The sequence below is a fragment of the Osmerus mordax genome, chromosome 4 (assembly GCF_038355195.1).
Source record: "Osmerus mordax isolate fOsmMor3 chromosome 4, fOsmMor3.pri, whole genome shotgun sequence".
NCBI classification, from domain to species: domain Eukaryota; kingdom Metazoa; phylum Chordata; class Actinopteri; order Osmeriformes; family Osmeridae; genus Osmerus; species Osmerus mordax.
Window position 1 is genome coordinate 6,618,963 of NC_090053.1, and position 15,792 is coordinate 6,634,754.

Below are 15,792 nucleotides of genomic sequence, written 5' to 3' on the forward strand. Positions count from 1 at the left end.
AACATCTAGATATATGCCCTTCCAATTCAACTTAAAATAATCATGTTTTATCTTTGTCCTCGACATGCTTCCAAAAGACAATTCCAAAACAGTAATCAATTTATCTGTTTAATCTAGGTCCCCCTGAGTTGCCTACACCTCCTACCAATAGAGCTATGGCTCTGGAGCTAACCTTCAACAGGTAGATCTAGTGCATTATTTGGCGAAGTAGCCTACATAAAAATTGTACAAAAAACACTCCAATCAAATACGCCCATTCCCTGACGCTGCCTTCGCTACACTCAGCCTTCACGAGAACACTGTTTCACACGTGCCCTAACTACTACCTAGTACGATACTTGTTCAGTGTCAAAGCAGGAAAAGTGGCTCGCGGTTTAATGACGTTTAACCACCGTTGTTTTTCATACGTCGTGACAATTTGATAAATCAGATTCGTCTTCATTGAATGTGGTGAACGGGTTTTGGGTAGTTATGTAGTTTGCATGAGGGGAAGAACAAGCTGCTGTCGCCGCCGCCATATTTGCTCTCACCGTGGTATGGACATCTAGCTAGTGTGTACTGCTAGCACCCTTCATTTTAGTACCCTTGTTTGTATGTTCATGTGAAGGATGGAACCTATGGATCCAAGACCGATTGGTGTTGAATGCAATTACAAAAGTAAGTTCTCACTAAGAATATTGCTGCCGATATAGTCAAGTCATTTATTATTATAAAATAAAATGTGGAAAAACTGTTGTTGCATTAGAATATATCGAGATAGTTTATTGCTGTAGTTTTCTAATGATTCGGTATTATTGTATTTATTCCTTTTAGTGACGGAGAATGACATTACGGGATTAATAAAGTTACGTGCGACAAATGATGCAATTTTCACGGGTAAAAGAAATTCTGCGATGCCTGCTTGGAGGTTAGATTTCATTTATGATGCTGCTTTTCTGGGAACATTGTAGGCTACTCACGGGAAGTTCTTTAATGTTTGTTTGTCATCCCCTCAGTATTCGAGTTTTATCTTTGCAACCACAATAATCGTTTAACCTTTTGTCTAATGACAAAATGCCACTTCTATATACAAATTAATAAATACATGCATTTAGACGGTTAAAAGAAAACACATTGATTTTACTTTGTTTTCATTCAGAGCCATGTTGAAGGAGTTGGGCCTCCAAGGAAGAATCACAGCTCTGCAGTTGAAGAAGAAATGGGAAAATATGAAGATGAAATATAAGGTAGTTCAATATGGGAGAGTAGACTCTGGCTTCTTTTACCTTTGTTTTAACTATGGAAAATGACTCGTGGACTTTCTGGATGACACTTCAGATGGTCAAATCAATTTGGTGTGTAATCAGATACATTTTCCAAGTCTTGAAAAGCAGGAACTGCAATAAGGTATGTGATTTTCAGTGTAAAAAATAAAATGTCATATGCATTGCCAACTGTTCTGTTTATTTAGGATTTCAAGAACCCTCCACTTGGTATGGACACCAAGGTCAACCCAAACTCCTGGCGCTGGTTTCATCTCATGGATCAAGCCATGACGGGCCAGCTAGCTGGGACGGCCCAAATACTGAACCCTTCACTGTTCGACATGGAGGAGGAGACTGGATCTCCAACTGTACCCATCAAAAGAATATGTCTGAAGCCAGAAGAAGGAGTCAACATTTTCGAATTTTGGGCCAAGGCTCAACTTGGGGTGGGTTGTGAGGCAGAGAACACGAAAGGGGACAGAAGCACTTCTTACAACAGTGCGGCTACTGAGATTCGAAGGGCCTCCGCCGAGTGTGAAATGGCCTTGCAAAGAGAAGTGTCAACAGACAAGGCCGTTGAGACTGAAACTGAGGAAACCGAGTATGCGATTAGTGTGTCTGACAGTGAGGTAGCAGTGGAGAGCATTGAACGCAAACACGAGGTGGCTAACAATGAACGGCCTGTCATGGTCAATGCCAGCAGAAACATTGACAGGGAGATGGTCGAATTGGAGCGACAGATAGCCGAGTTGGAGAAAGAGAGGGAGATTCTGGAGAGGGAGCAGGCAGACTTTGACCGGGACAGGCTGTTGATGGAGAGAGAGAGGGAGGTGTTGCGCAGTGAGAGGGAGACTCTCGAGCGTGGCAGAGCGACGTTGGAGAACGACAGGGCGTCCATAGACCGGGAGCGGGCAGTGCTGGACAGAGACCGAGCTGTCCTGGACAGGGATAAGGCTTTAATCGAGAGGGAAAGGGCAGAACTGGTGAGAGAACGGGAGTCCTTCATGCAAAGCAGGATCGCTCAGAGCAACGGCTCCACTGAATGCGAGATGGACTCGGCCAGGTCTGAGAGGAGAGAAAGAATGTTTTTGTTATTTGAGAAACTCATTGACAAGCTTTGAGTTATGACTCAAAAAACACGACAATGTAACTGTAGGTGACCATACATCATGAACAAAATATTTTTTATGCCTCAAAAGGATAAAAGCCTCCCTTTCAACAATTCAGTTTCAAATATTTATTCCAACTGCTATGTGCATCTCTATATCAAAGAAAACTTTGCTTTGACATTCAATTTTCCTGTCTAGAATGTGTCACAATTGCTGGTGCTTTGGGCAATGCCTGCTATATCTTGTGCTTGTCTTTGTGCTATATCTGTGTGGTATTGTTATTAAAATAGTTGTCTACTTCTGTAATGTTATGCACTCTTCCACTGCTCCTCAGATGTTTCATTATTTTACTCCAAACGTTACTAAAGAGGAACCATCTGAATAAAGGTTCCATACAGACTTTGACATAATAAACAAGTACAGGATTCCATACAGCATCTATCCTCCGGTTTTATATCTGATTATATGCTTTTAGTATAAAAATTAAAACACACAAATGTTTAATTAGATAATCCTTTATGACAATGTAGACACAATGATGGGAATGTTTCCTAAGCTATAGTACTAATATTCAGGATATGTCAAATATTGTATGACTGGGCGCGTCAACTAGTCGTTCCTTTCTGGTATTAAACCCCACCTTTTGAGTTTCATGTCTTTGATACCCATGTCCCATGTCACTTTAGGTCCTTCCCCCAGATTGAAGTACCTTCTTTTTCATGTCAGTTTTCTTCATGGCTACGGTATAATGTAGTTAGGTTTTAAATGACAAAATGAAACAAGTACATACTTTAGTCAATTTATTTACCCTACATTTATGCCAAACAGTTTCCCATCTGCACTTTGTTTATGTAGTCCATTATGTTCTCATCGTAAACATGATCCATATCGAAACACGACACTTCCAATCAGAAGTCAAAAAGGTAACTTTAATCGGTTACCTGAAAACCAAAGCACATTGTGGAGTTGGTCACACCACTTACAGGTTTATTGGCCAGTCTCATGTCCAGTCCAAGGCTCTGAAAAAACCTGCACAAGCAAACAGGTCACTGAAACTACATTGGGACATGTCGACTCAACACCAATGACCTTTTAAGAGTCTGTTAGGCAATGACTGACATGAGATAACAGCTGGTTGCTATGCTTCTCGTTGGTCGTGGACAGCAGTGCCTGAGAGATACTTGAGACAATTTAGAGGACAAGGTCGCATCACACCAGTGATTCTTGTCTAAACATTTGATACCGTCTTTAGTAAAAAAAAATAAAAAAAACACCGGAATAATAAGAAATGCCACCATGATACCTGTTACTGGCGTGATGTGACACGTTTACCTGGTAGCAACAGGTAGTGACGTGGAAGTTAGCGCCGGGCAGCGAGGCAAGCGGCAGGGCTGTGGCAGCACCGCTGTGAGACAGGAGAAATCACCAAGATGATTCAAAGTCCTCTGAACAGAATGTGTATTTAAAGAACACGAAACATGGTCTCTTTTGAAACCAGATACGATTGGAATGAGCATAGGTGTTTGCATGGAAGGTTTTAAGTTCATGCAATTCACACAACATAACTTTAAATGTATTGGGTTATCATTTCCAAAAAACGATGTATAATTTCCTCACACCTTTCAAGCCAACGGACTCGAGGTTTGTTTGGAGCCAGCTTACGTCCACATTATTGGGCTATGGGAGATGGGTCAGCAAGCACAACATCCACTTATGAGACAAAGCATTGATTCAAAGTCCCTTTGTTGAAAGTCCAAAGACAAGTCATATGCATCATTGTCCAATGATGTCTGCATGTCCATTGGCGAGTAACCTGCTGGTTGAAATGCAGTCAATCTTTCAGAAGCGCAAAAATCCTGGTACACCAAGTTCATTAAGTATTGTGTTGTGTTGCCCGGGGCCATTGCTCCAAGAGGCGAGGTTGGCACGTACTGCACGCCCATTCCCCCACTACGAACAGCAACACATCGCTCTGACATTCTTCGTCGATGTCCACTTCTCGGTCTGTATTTTCTTGAAATTGCTCTCGTGGCCAGACGTTTCCGTATTCGAAGTTTTTCGTACACCGTCAGAACCTTTCGTTTTCTCTGATTATAGCTCCGTCTTTTAGCTATAATCTGACGACAGGAAGAGTTCAATTCTTCATCCGTTTTGCAAAAATCCATTGCACTTAAACACATTCCTAGCAACGCTAGGCTTGAGCAAACAGAATGGTAGTTGAACAAGTTGAAACAAAAAATCCAGACGTATTGCCGGAGATGTCACTATACAGGACAGTTATGTGGCTTCGTAAAAAAAGTATAAGAGAAGCTAGTAGCCACAAGTAAAATATATTTAAACCCAAAAGTCAAATTAAATTTGGGATATAATTCGCGCAAACCGCATCTGACTGTATTGCGGAAATAAATGCGAAGTAATGTTTGTTACTGTATTTATATATGCAACGATGAACCAATCGTATTCCTTGGATCTTGTCCATGTGTCATCACTCTTCATACCCCGGATGGTGAACACCAATCATACTTCACCGAAAACAAATAATGGGGATTGCTAGCAAGCTACATTGCTACTTGAAAGCTAGGGAGTATCCAAAAATCTGCCCTCTCTTTAGGGAAATGAACAAATACACACTTCCTGTTGAGGGAGACGTAAAGTTATAACAAACTGACAACATTAGCGGATACAGGATACAACTGTCGGCCTGAAAATCCTGTTGTGCACGAGCACGCTTCCTTCCTGAAGTGGAGTGGATAAGTCCATCTCCTGCGGAATTCATGTTCGAAATGGAGTCAGCCATGGACACAACGCCTAATGCAATGGAAGGCTCATATAAAAGTGAGTAACGGTACTCGTTCGCCATTCGATTACGATGTGCAGTTCGTTACTAAGTTAACTATTTCTTATTGCGTTAGTATTAAATGTATGTAAAACAGAGGGTTGGTTTGCTGGTTCGCGTTAATGGCTATCTGGTAGCTAGCTAGTAGGAGCTACCAGCAGCTAGCTTGCAGTCAGCAGAGCTGTTGTTTTTCTAGCTTGTCAACTAATGGTAGTTAGTACTAACATTGTAAGCAAAAACACTGATCCCAACGTAGTAAATGTGACACTGCCTCGGGTATTGGGGCCTGTTTTAAATGTAGCTTTAAAGGCAGGAATCTGTATTTATCTGTGTGTGTATCTGTGGTTCTATTATCTCGCGAATCGGGCACTGTATGATGTCGATATTCGCAAGGTATATTGCTCAGGACCCAAGGACGTGCTGTGACGCGTGTGACGTTGTTTTGATAAGCAATTTGCAACTAATTAGCATAAATGTATAGACGCGTTTCTGCAAGTTATGGAGCCATGGATCTCGCGATAAATAAATATTCACGCGTTCGCCTCCAGCGGCCACTGCACTATGGCTGGGATCCACTGAAAGTTCTAAACTATGGCTGGCCGCTTGTGGGCGTGTTGGTGGGTGTACTTAGCTTTGCTTGTTTGCTATATCAACGTATGTACCAGGGCTCAGAAGTCTCACGCATTTGCCGTGAGACTCACGCATTTCATCCATTTCTCACGCTCTCACACAACACCTTATATTTCTCACGGTGAGAAATAAGGGATAACTTGTCCCGCTATATATCATTATTTTTATGAAACCACTGTCAATCTAGCTCGAGCTGGAGGAAAGCGCCAAGTTCAGACAAGAATTGGGGCCACTGTTAACGTAAAATAAACCTGTGTTTGCTAATTACAGTGACTGAGGAGGACGTCAAAAGGTTGATCGAATTTCGGGCTTCCAATGATGCGCTGTTTACAGGAAAGAGGAATTCTGCAAAGATAGCCTGGAAGTATGTCACCAGAACAATTTTGTCCATCAAAGTACATGACTAACATTCTGTGTGTTTATTTTCTATGTATCTCACTTACAACCGTCTTTTTCTGTTTTTACAGTACTATTTTGAGAGGATTGGGTCTTCAAGGTAAACTCACCGCTGACCAGATTGCTAAAAAATGGGACAACCTTCGAACAAAGTACAAGGTAAAATGTTTGTCTTGTTTGGTTGGAATCTGCTTCATCTGCAAAAACATTAGATGATCTTCCACTGGAGGGCCCTTGTGTAAGCACAACAATATTTTGTGTTAAACATTTAGTCATTTAGCAGTACAGCGACAAGGCAAGTAGGGTGAAGTGCCTTGCTCAAGGACACTTTGAATCGAACCAGCAACCTTCAGATTACTAGCCCGATTCCCTAACCGCTCAGCCACCTGACTCCCAAACATACCTAACTGTGTGAGTATGCATGTGTTGTTGTTGTAAAAGTGATGTTATGTTTCTATTTCAGGATTTGAAACATCCTCATAATGGCCAGGAGCCAGGGGGAATGGACTCTTGGCCGTGGTTCCACCTTATGAACGAAGCCATGCAGGGTCGCCTTTTCAATGCCAACTTGACTCTGGTGCCCGAGTCAGTCGGTGTCGACACCCCAGGAGTTTCCTCCCCGTTACCCAATGAGTCAGGGAGGGAGAACGAGAACCAAGAAAATACGGATATTTTGGAGTTTCTGATAAAAACAGAGATGGAAGACAGCGGTGGGACTGAGAATGTGGAGGGTGGTGGAACAGGCCGGACTGCTGGAACTCCCACTGAAGGCATCCCTATAGGGTGGCGAAGGATGTCAGAATGCACCTACAAAAGTATGCTTCTTTTTTTTTGCTGTACAATTTTTGAATAAAACCTTTAATGGACAATTATATCCCCCATCTCTGAATCTTCAGTGTATTGACCTCAGATTTTTTTGCCTCCAGTTCCATTTCGTAATTTATCTGATATTGTGTATGACACAGTGACTGAGCCTGAGACTGAGAGAATGATCAAGTTGCGTGCTGTCAACGAGGCTCTCTTCACTGGCAGGAAGCATACTGCCAAACCTGCGTGGAGGTCAGTAGTGACAATTTGCCATATTACAGCACTACAAGTGATTAATAATGGACAGGAATTCAAGTTGATATCTGTTTGTATTTGCACCTACCTGTTAAACACTACTGTATGTTATGCACATAGGATTTTTACAAACAAAGTTCATATATTGTTAGGGCCACTGATATGATGCAATATCATGTTTCTTTAGTGACAAATATATTAGGCCCAAATGCAGCATAATCTCTGTCTCTTACAACCTTTTACTTCTTTTAGAGCGATTTTGTATGAGTTGGGACTTCAAGGAAAGGTGACTACAGACCAGCTTGCTAAAAAGTGGGACAACCTGAAGAGGAGATATAAGGTAGGGTTTTATAAATATTCAACAGTTGTAACGGAGGGAAAACAGTGTTGAGATGCGTCAAAGCATGGACAGTAAATGCCGACTGATTCGTTTTTTCTTTGTCCAGGAGCTTAAATTTCCAGCTCGAGGCATCGAGAGCAACCCAAACTCCTGGCCATGGTTCTACCGCATGAACGACGCCATGGAGGGCCGCTTTGCCGGCTCCGCCCCCGTCCTCGCGCCCATGGTGGAGGAGGGAGACGACGAGTGCGAGCCTTCACCACCCCCGGCCAGGAAGCGGGCTCGCCGAACGCCGGGAAGGGGAGGAATGTCCGAGTTCCTGACTGAGTCGGAGATGGATCTGCTGGTGGAAACAGAGGACAGGAACGGAGCGTCCTTGGAGTTTCACAAAATGACTGAATTCTCCTATAAGTGTAAGCGGCTCTCTGCTTGTTTGTTGCTGCTTAATATTCCATCCGACATTTATGTTTTTGTTGTTGTATGGTACCTTTACAATTACAACAGGGAGGCTATTGCCCACTTTTGAATCAGATCATGATTTGCTGTACAATTACAGACTTCAAAACATTGCTTCTGTTCATACAAAGCCCCCAGATCGTGTCACTATCTAGTTAAGGATAGCTATGGCTATTTATCTGCTGTTGATCCTGTCTTGTTTGACAGTGACAGAGGAAGACACAAGGAGGTTGATAGAACTACGCGCTGCAAACGAGGCTCTGTTCACTGGGCGGAGAAACACAGCCAAGCCTGCCTGGAGGTGAGTTCTCTCATCTTGTTGAAGTTTTGGTCCAGTTTGCTCAAGTGCTGCAGTCTGCTCTCTGTAACCGGCCATGTAAAATCCCTACTGTTTCTGCAGAGCCATTGTAAAAGAGATGGGCCTTGCAGGAAAGTTGACCCCAGACCAGGTTGGCAAAAAGTGGGACAACTTGAAGACTAAATTCAAGGTAACATACTCTTTATAATGACTGTATGTATGTGTGTGGATCTGATGTGGTTAGGGAGATCCAAAGAACGTGTCCCACTCTGTATTTATCCATCTCGCCACCCTTCAGGACTTGAAGTACCCACCGCAGGGCATGGAGAACCAGACCAACCCTGCCTCCTGGCCTTGGTTCCAGCTGATGAACGACGCCTTAGAGGGACGTCTGGTGGGAAAGGCCCCAAAACTAACGCCGTTGTGGGTGAGCGAGGAAGACAACATGTACGCGTCCTCTCCACCCCCTCCAGAGAGGGGCGGAGTTTCAGAGTTGGAGGAAAGCATGGCGGCAGCAGACACAGAGGGGGAGGGAACTGTGACTTACATTGACGCCAGCGGTGAAGAGTGTACAACACCCACGGATTTCTCCTACAAGAGTGGGTAGCTATCCTCGACATGAGGATTTTTCTTTTTATTGTGGGACAGCAATCCTGAGGAAGTTCCAGGGTGAATGTAATCGTTGTGCCGGGAAATTGTTTTGGCATGGTTGATACTATTTGTGAATTGGTGGTGCTGTTGAAGCAGTCACAAACTTGACTATTTTCTTAAACTTTCTTATGGTTTTGTTTACAGTGACGGAACAGGACACGAGGAAGCTGATCAAGCTGCGCGCTGCAAATGAGGTTCTTTTCACTGGGAGGCGAAATGCAGCCAAGGCCGCATGGAAGTGAGTCAGCATCTCCTTGTCTTTACAGTCTTGATATTTCCTGTTTTTCGAGGAAAAGACAAATATGACAAGATTTACTATCCACAAGACTTTAGATATATATAACCTTTTTTTGCAGGGCCATTTTAAAGGAGTTGGGTCTCCTTGGAAAGGTATCCACTTACCAGGTGTCCAAAAAGTGGGACAATTTAAAGAGACGATATAAGGTAATGGTTTCCACGTTTACTACTTTGAGGCACAAATCATATACAAGTATGTGTTCGCACGTAGCATGCACATTTGTTATTAGCTTACCTACATTTCTGGGAAATGTGGGACTGGGCCTAACTGCATTATGCCTTCTTGCCCCCTGAAACCAGGACTTGAAGTACCCTCCGGTAGGCATGGAGAGCATGGCAGACAATGCTGCCTCCTGGCCCTGGTTCCACCTCATGAACGAAGCCATGGAGGGCCGCTTGTCCTCCTGCGCCCCTGTCCTCACCCCCATCACACAGGAGGATGACCAGCACCCCTCGCCCTCGCCCCGCGTGTCCAGGTCACGGCCACCTGCACCACCGCCCCCCCAACAGGAGAATCGAGCCAGTGCCTCCGACTTTGAGCAGGAGATGTACGCCGAGCACACCGCCGACGAATGCCAGAGAGCTTCTGCTGAATGCGAGAGAGCCCTCAGGGAGGAGCGTTTAGGAAGGGGCCCCGCGGGTCCCGCGAACAAAGGGCCGGCTCTGGAGAGGGAGTGGGAGATTCTGGAGAGGGAGAGGGCGGCCGTGGAGCGGGAGAGGGCGGTGGTGCAGGCGGAGAGGCTGTGGCTGGAGAGGGAGCGAGCGGCGCTCCAGAGAGACAGACTGGCGTTCGAACACGACAGAGTGGCACTAGGCAGAGAGAGAGAGGCTTTCGAAAGTGAGAGAGCGATGATGATGAACACGGTTACAGTGGTGCACGCAGGACACATCAACTCTGCGATGGGAATGTAGATACATCTTTCCTGTTTGGGGGGGAGAAATAAAACTGTGAATTGGAGCATCGGATTGCTCAAGCAGGCAACCTGAAGAAAGAGGAATGGGTTGTTGTCAATCAATGGAATATGCTAATGTACAGTATTGTGGAAATATAAAAAAAGTATGGAGAAGGGTGCTTTCACACCTAGACCGTTTCCTTGGTCCGAATCAGTCGATGAGTTGTTACTTTGTTGCATTTTTCATTAGGTCCGGTTAGTGTTCACATGGTCGTTTATCCATTGGACAGAAAATCTGTGAGGGAAAATCACTTCCTGTCAATCACAGTAGCGGTGTTCGACTTCATGCGCTGGCGGCGCCAAGCTGAGAACGCCATTGGCTGCTTCAAATCAGCCGGGCTGCAGGCGGCTGCAGGTTGCAGGCGGCTGTTTCAGAGTGTTCATTGACTATGCATACATGTTGCACAGCCTTTAGTTTCCTCATATTCACTTCAAACTATTTTCAGTGAATTTCTGAAAGTTCGAAACTTAAGTAACTTCAGTAGTAAGAAAAACAGTTAAACTTTTCAATCCATCAGCTCCTTGCTGCATCAAGTTTTTATAATATTTTCCATCGACTCATCATGCTGCTTATGAGCGGCGCAGCTGTCTGCCAAGTGTCAACATCCTTCTTCAACCCGCAATGCACTACATGTTGGTTTGCTTCCGATAATGTAGGGTTAGGATATTATATTAAGTCTTAAATCCGACTACATTCACACCTAAAGCGAACCGAAACATGGTTCACATCGAACCAGACCGAGTCCTGTCTTTTTAGGGGGACCATGGTTCGGTTGTTTTATCCGCACCAGAATTCGAATGCGTGTTCTCACCTTCAGACGAACCGGACTTACAGAGAAAACGGATCAAACAGGCTAGGTGTGAAAGTACCCTAATACAAAAACTTTATACAGCATGTTTTCACTTAATCAGACCAGTTTCACACACTAGTTGAGTTGGAAAGTGCTGATGCTGTTGTATTGGTGAACAATGCTTTCAAAACCATAGGCTATTGTCTATCCCAATCGATCACTTGTTAAAAAAAAAAAATCTGTAGTTTATATAATGTGAACTTGTTTTCAAAGACACGGGAATTGCCCGTCAATTTGTTTTCTTGCAAACATCTTAAAGCCTTAAAAAAGTAGTTTGTATCTTTTATCATTTTACTGTATTCTTAGCCTGGGAACCAGACCGATCTGCAAGGTTGGCTGCGGCCAGTGTCAAAACTACTGGGCCTGTATCTGATATGGGGCAGAACTAACACGGCGACTGAACAGCAGAGCGCTGTTCATGCATCTTCGTAATCGACTAAGATGACGTTTGGTTGCACTGGTTTTGGTTTGGGCCCATTGATAAAGTCCCTTGGTAATGATAAACTGAGAGGTTCCAGACTACTCCAGCGCATTTACTAATGGTAGGCTATGGAATTTCAGGCTACTGCATTCTCGTATATCACATAAATTTTGTAGCACAGCAGTCATTGGTTAGAAATGTGTAAACTGTGGAAATCATGGTTATCTCCTTTGTATCTATATGTACTTGTAAATGGCTGCTCAAAAATACCTTTTTGAAACATCAAGTCAAGATATGACCAAAGCTCATGCTTGTGTGAATTGTGACAGAATATTTTTTCAAGAAAAGACACTCATCAACAAATGTGTGCAGTCTACAATAAATGGACCATTATCTGTTCATTGTTTCTATAAAATGCTGTTCTTCTAAACAGTGGATAAACATGTCAGACATTTAATGTGTATGGTGGCCTCTTATTAGTTTAATAGTTTACTAACTCTGTTATATCTTTTTAATCCATGTAACAAAATATATTGAGGAATGCCAGTGGTATTTCACTGTAACACTGTTACAGTGAAATGTCCTACAGACAAAGGACTTTCGGCCTTTCGCATATTTCCATGTTTCTTTTCGAACCATTCCCCGGCATAATTCTATCAGGAATACTGTGTGACTGATGGTTGATCTCCGCCTATTCCTCACTGAGACTGGAGGAGGTTGAGCAGGTGGCATTGTGTCGTTACTTTCGCTTTCTGCCTTGCAAAACATTTCGCTTTATTATTTTTTATGTGGCAGAAACGGGCTTTCATCCCTTCAACTGACTACTGATCAAACATTTGTTGAGGGGTCTTGAAGCAAGCCAGGTATAGGCTACCACTGAATGTCACTTGAAAGTGAATCAAGCAGTAGCCAAGAACTTCCTTCGAACAGGTATAGCCTAATTCCTGTTTAGACGTACGTGTCAAGCGTCAGCATGGGTAAGTCTCAATATAGCCTATATTTCTCAATATTAACTCAAAGTGAATACTTAGGCCTAACTATAACGTATTTTCTTAAAGGTCGACTGCAAACAAGTTATGCAGTTAAACGTAAGTTGCTTCACAAACTTGTTTGTTCTTAATGGACTCCCCGAGTTTTTTCGATCAACTTTGCGTAACTTTTTTTTTAGCTTTGAGGAGACACGAGAAATTGCTCCAAACTCCATCAAACACCAATATTAACTATACACGGGTTATTGTTATTATGTTACAGGGGGTCTGTGCATGATATGGTTTGCTGTCTTTGTCATCGCTGCATTTGTACTGAAAGCGTCTGACTTCAACAAAGGTAATGTTTGTGCCAGACTTAACTGAATCTGAATCACGCCTATGTGAATTTAAATAAATTAAATGCTAAAGTCAAGTTGTCAATGATGTATTGTCAAAAATGGTTCTTGATTTATTGTGTAAAGCAGGCTAACAGTAATGATATTTTATGTGTACAGGCGTATTCTTTCCTAGAGAGTTGCCTGTTCCACAGTTAAACACAGTGACAATAGTGACAAGTAAGTACTAATAAGCATATATATAAATATATACGTGTGTGTGTTGATTAACATGTCTAAAATCCCACAGTAGATCCATGTGGCGAGCTGAAGTTGTGCCCTGATGACCAGTTTAGTTTTTACATCTCCAGTGGAGCAGCCAGTGTGGTGCAGCCAAAAATCTGCCTACAGAACCAACTGTGAGTAACAAATTGACATATGTAGTGGTGTACTTCAAAGTAGGAGGTTGTCTTTAACGACCATGAAAAGTCTGGAAATATTATGTTCATGGATATGAATATGATCGAAAGACCATACTATTTATGTACTACAGGATTCTTGGAAATATTAACAAAAATGCCGGTGTAGGAATTAACATTGCTGTTGTAAACGGTAAAGTATTACAACTCAATTAAACATTCATTTCACACATCATGGTAAAACGTCCACATTTATTATGCACTGGTGTATTTAGTAAAAGTCAAGACAGAAATCAAGTGAAAGTGCACAAAACCTGTTAGTCTGACATATTGTAAAAAAAACATTAGCAATCAGATATTTCTGCCAGGCTGCATATTTTTTTGTAATCATCTTTTAGATATTATGTTAAAGTGTCTCTCTACATATTTTTAATGAACCCTGTTCCTCAAACAGGAAAGACAGGACAAGTACAAAACACTGGAAACTTTGATATGTATGGTGGCGGTAAGGATATTCATGACCCCAGACTTTGTTGGATGAGGTGATGAGGTGACCAACATGATATAAGTTAAACTTGGGATGCTGTTTTAGTTGTAGCCTACTATAGGCTTTTCAATACATATACTATTAAAGACAGTAGAAGATCTTTCAACAAACAATATCAAAATGTAATGTTTTCATTCTGGAAACATGAACACCATATTGTGCATTGAAAATTTGTATTATAAAAACTTGATGCAGCAAGGAGCTGATCGCTTGAAAAGTTTAACTGTTTTTCTTCTTTTGCAGACATTGAGCCTTTGATAAAGTTTATACAGACCATTGAGAAAGGATCTGTGGTGTTGATTGCATCATTTGATGAACCAGCAACCAAGTAATAAAACATTTTACCAGTTTTTATAGCATAATTTGTCTGTACAGTGTTTTCCCAGTTTTCTCTGTGTCTGCGCGATTACTTGTTAAGTGTCTACGTTAAGTTTTCAGTTTGTTGTTGTTGGTTTCACCTGGGTCTGGTTTGGTCCTTGTGTAATTTGGGTTCCTTCCCTAGTTACTCTTTGTCATCTCCTTGTCGTTGTACGTGTGAGCAGTTCCTCGTGATTCTTTTTGTAGAATAGTTTGGGTTTTTATGATCCTGCCTGAGTTTCTGCGTTTGCTATCTTACCACAGCTTGTGTCTACTGTGATCATTTTTTACTTGGAAAATTGCAGAATTTTGGCAAAGATTCAGAATTTTAAAAAGTGGTTGGCGACTACACCCTCTGTATCTCACTGTAACAGTCCTGCTTATAATTCTCCATATCCATGTTAATGGTAGGACAGTGGTGGACATAAGGCTGTGTAAAAAATACTGACCAGCTGAATTGTTTCACAGACTTAACAGTGAAGCCCGAAAGTTGATTTCAGATCTTGGCAGCTCTGCCATCAATTCAATTGGCTTCAGAGACAACTGGGTCTTTGTAGGAGGAAAAGGATTAACAAGCAGCCACATGGAGAAGGTAGTAATAGACTGCACATATTCATAACGTACAGAGCCTCTTAATGGTCTCACCAAATATGTGTCTGTAGCAATCAGTTGTAACAAGGAATTCAAGTATTCTACTGGGCCCCTTACTGTTTTAATGCAATTCACCAAACAATTTAAGTGATTAATGACAAGGGCCAGGTTTCCCAGATTCGTTAAGAAGCTCTTAATGCTATGAGCTTCTTAGGAGCGTTCTAAGAGCGTTCTAGAGCGTTCTTAGAACGTTCCTAAGAAGCTCTTAGCGTTAAGAGCTTCTTAACGAATCTAGGAAACCCGGCCAAGGATTATACATATATTTTTTCCAGATATGCCCTTTTGTTTTAGTCTTGAGTTTTAATATAGCTTATTCCTGAAACTGACTTGGATATAATTTGTCTTCCAGCTCATTAAAAACAAACTAGGAACAAACAAATATGACGGCTGGCCAGAGATGATTGAACTGGACGGATGCATACCAAAGTATATGGAATGACTTTCAGATTGTTTTCTGTATTTGTCATCAAAGAACATTCTGTGATTCCTCAATCATTACTCTTTGCAGAAATAGAAACTTCAGCTTTTGGATGTTAAGCCTCACTCACGTCTATACAAACTGCGATACTAATTTCTCTTGATTTTAAATGTCTGTTAATAAAATAAAATGCAGTTTAAATCTCATATGAACTCAGAAATGGATGCTCGACTTTGTGGCTTCCCCTTTTGTGCAGTCAGAGTAGTAAATATAAATACAACTGCAACTTTGATGTAATCAGTGTACTGTATTGATGAAATATAGACTCATATGAGAAACCTTTGTCATATAAAATTGAATAAACACAAGTACAAAAGGTGAGTGGTGCGATGAGGGGTTTATTGTAAACATTTAAAATAACTGTAAATGGGCTGAGTGACTGGCTGAGAAACAGAGGAAAGTTTGTGGGTGTTTTGACCATGTGGATATCAGCAGTCATGTCAAGAGAGAAGAAACTGTAGCAAAACCTGTTGGTTCTGGTCTTCCAGAAACT

The 15,792-nt window shown here is 42.1% G+C and overlaps 2 protein-coding genes and 1 long non-coding RNA gene across 4 annotated transcripts; 2 read left to right on the forward strand and 1 right to left on the reverse strand.

The window, feature by feature from the left end:
- Positions 1-323: 323 nt before the first annotated feature.
- LOC136941656 (uncharacterized) lies at positions 324-10,703 on the forward strand. The gene is made up of 17 exons (XM_067234196.1): positions 324-657; positions 814-907; positions 1,139-1,226; positions 1,451-2,363; positions 5,096-5,188; positions 6,090-6,183; positions 6,287-6,374; positions 6,679-7,030; positions 7,181-7,274; positions 7,530-7,617; positions 7,724-8,030; positions 8,281-8,374; positions 8,474-8,561; positions 8,670-8,970; positions 9,167-9,260; positions 9,379-9,466; positions 9,620-10,703. Exons 1-17 carry the CDS (start codon positions 609-611, stop codon positions 10,229-10,231), a joined length of 3,537 nt encoding a protein of 1,178 aa, XP_067090297.1. The 5' UTR covers positions 324-608; the 3' UTR covers positions 10,232-10,703.
- LOC136941904 (uncharacterized) lies at positions 2,853-4,742 on the reverse strand. Its single transcript, XR_010876561.1, has 2 exons — positions 3,973-4,742; positions 2,853-3,758 (listed from the first exon to the last, which is right to left on the reverse strand). It is a non-coding gene; the product is annotated as an uncharacterized lncRNA (long non-coding RNA).
- A 1,541-nt stretch (positions 10,704-12,244) lies between the features above and the next one.
- On the forward strand, positions 12,245-15,619 carry LOC136942034 (protein FAM3C-like). 2 transcript variants are annotated; one of them, XM_067234773.1, is made up of 10 exons: positions 12,245-12,521; positions 12,603-12,632; positions 12,796-12,870; positions 13,028-13,087; positions 13,158-13,266; positions 13,401-13,459; positions 13,721-13,771; positions 14,057-14,141; positions 14,639-14,762; positions 15,171-15,619. In XM_067234773.1, exons 1-10 carry the CDS (start codon positions 12,518-12,520, stop codon positions 15,258-15,260), a joined length of 687 nt encoding a protein of 228 aa, XP_067090874.1. In that variant the 5' UTR covers positions 12,245-12,517; the 3' UTR covers positions 15,261-15,619. The 2 variants fall into 2 exon arrangements, with proteins under 2 accessions (XP_067090874.1, XP_067090875.1); XM_067234774.1 differs by having other exon boundaries at positions 12,388-12,521; positions 13,161-13,266.
- The last annotated feature ends 173 nt before the right edge of the window (positions 15,620-15,792 follow it).

Excerpts from the sequence above, each read along its gene's own strand:
- LOC136941656 (XM_067234196.1), top strand. The coding sequence starts at position 609 with ATGGAACCTATGGATCCAAGACCGATTGGTGTTGAATGCAATTACAAA. Across the intron at positions 6,184-6,286 it reads TCTGCAAAGATAGCCTGGAA|TACTATTTTGAGAGGATTGG; the intron begins GTATGTCACCAG and ends CTGTTTTTACAG. Across the intron at positions 9,261-9,378 it reads GCAGCCAAGGCCGCATGGAA|GGCCATTTTAAAGGAGTTGG; the intron begins GTGAGTCAGCAT and ends CTTTTTTTGCAG.
- LOC136942034 (XM_067234773.1), top strand. Across the intron at positions 12,871-13,027 it reads AGCGTCTGACTTCAACAAAG|GCGTATTCTTTCCTAGAGAG; the intron begins GTAATGTTTGTG and ends TTATGTGTACAG. Across the intron at positions 14,142-14,638 it reads TTTGATGAACCAGCAACCAA|ACTTAACAGTGAAGCCCGAA; the intron begins GTAATAAAACAT and ends ATTGTTTCACAG.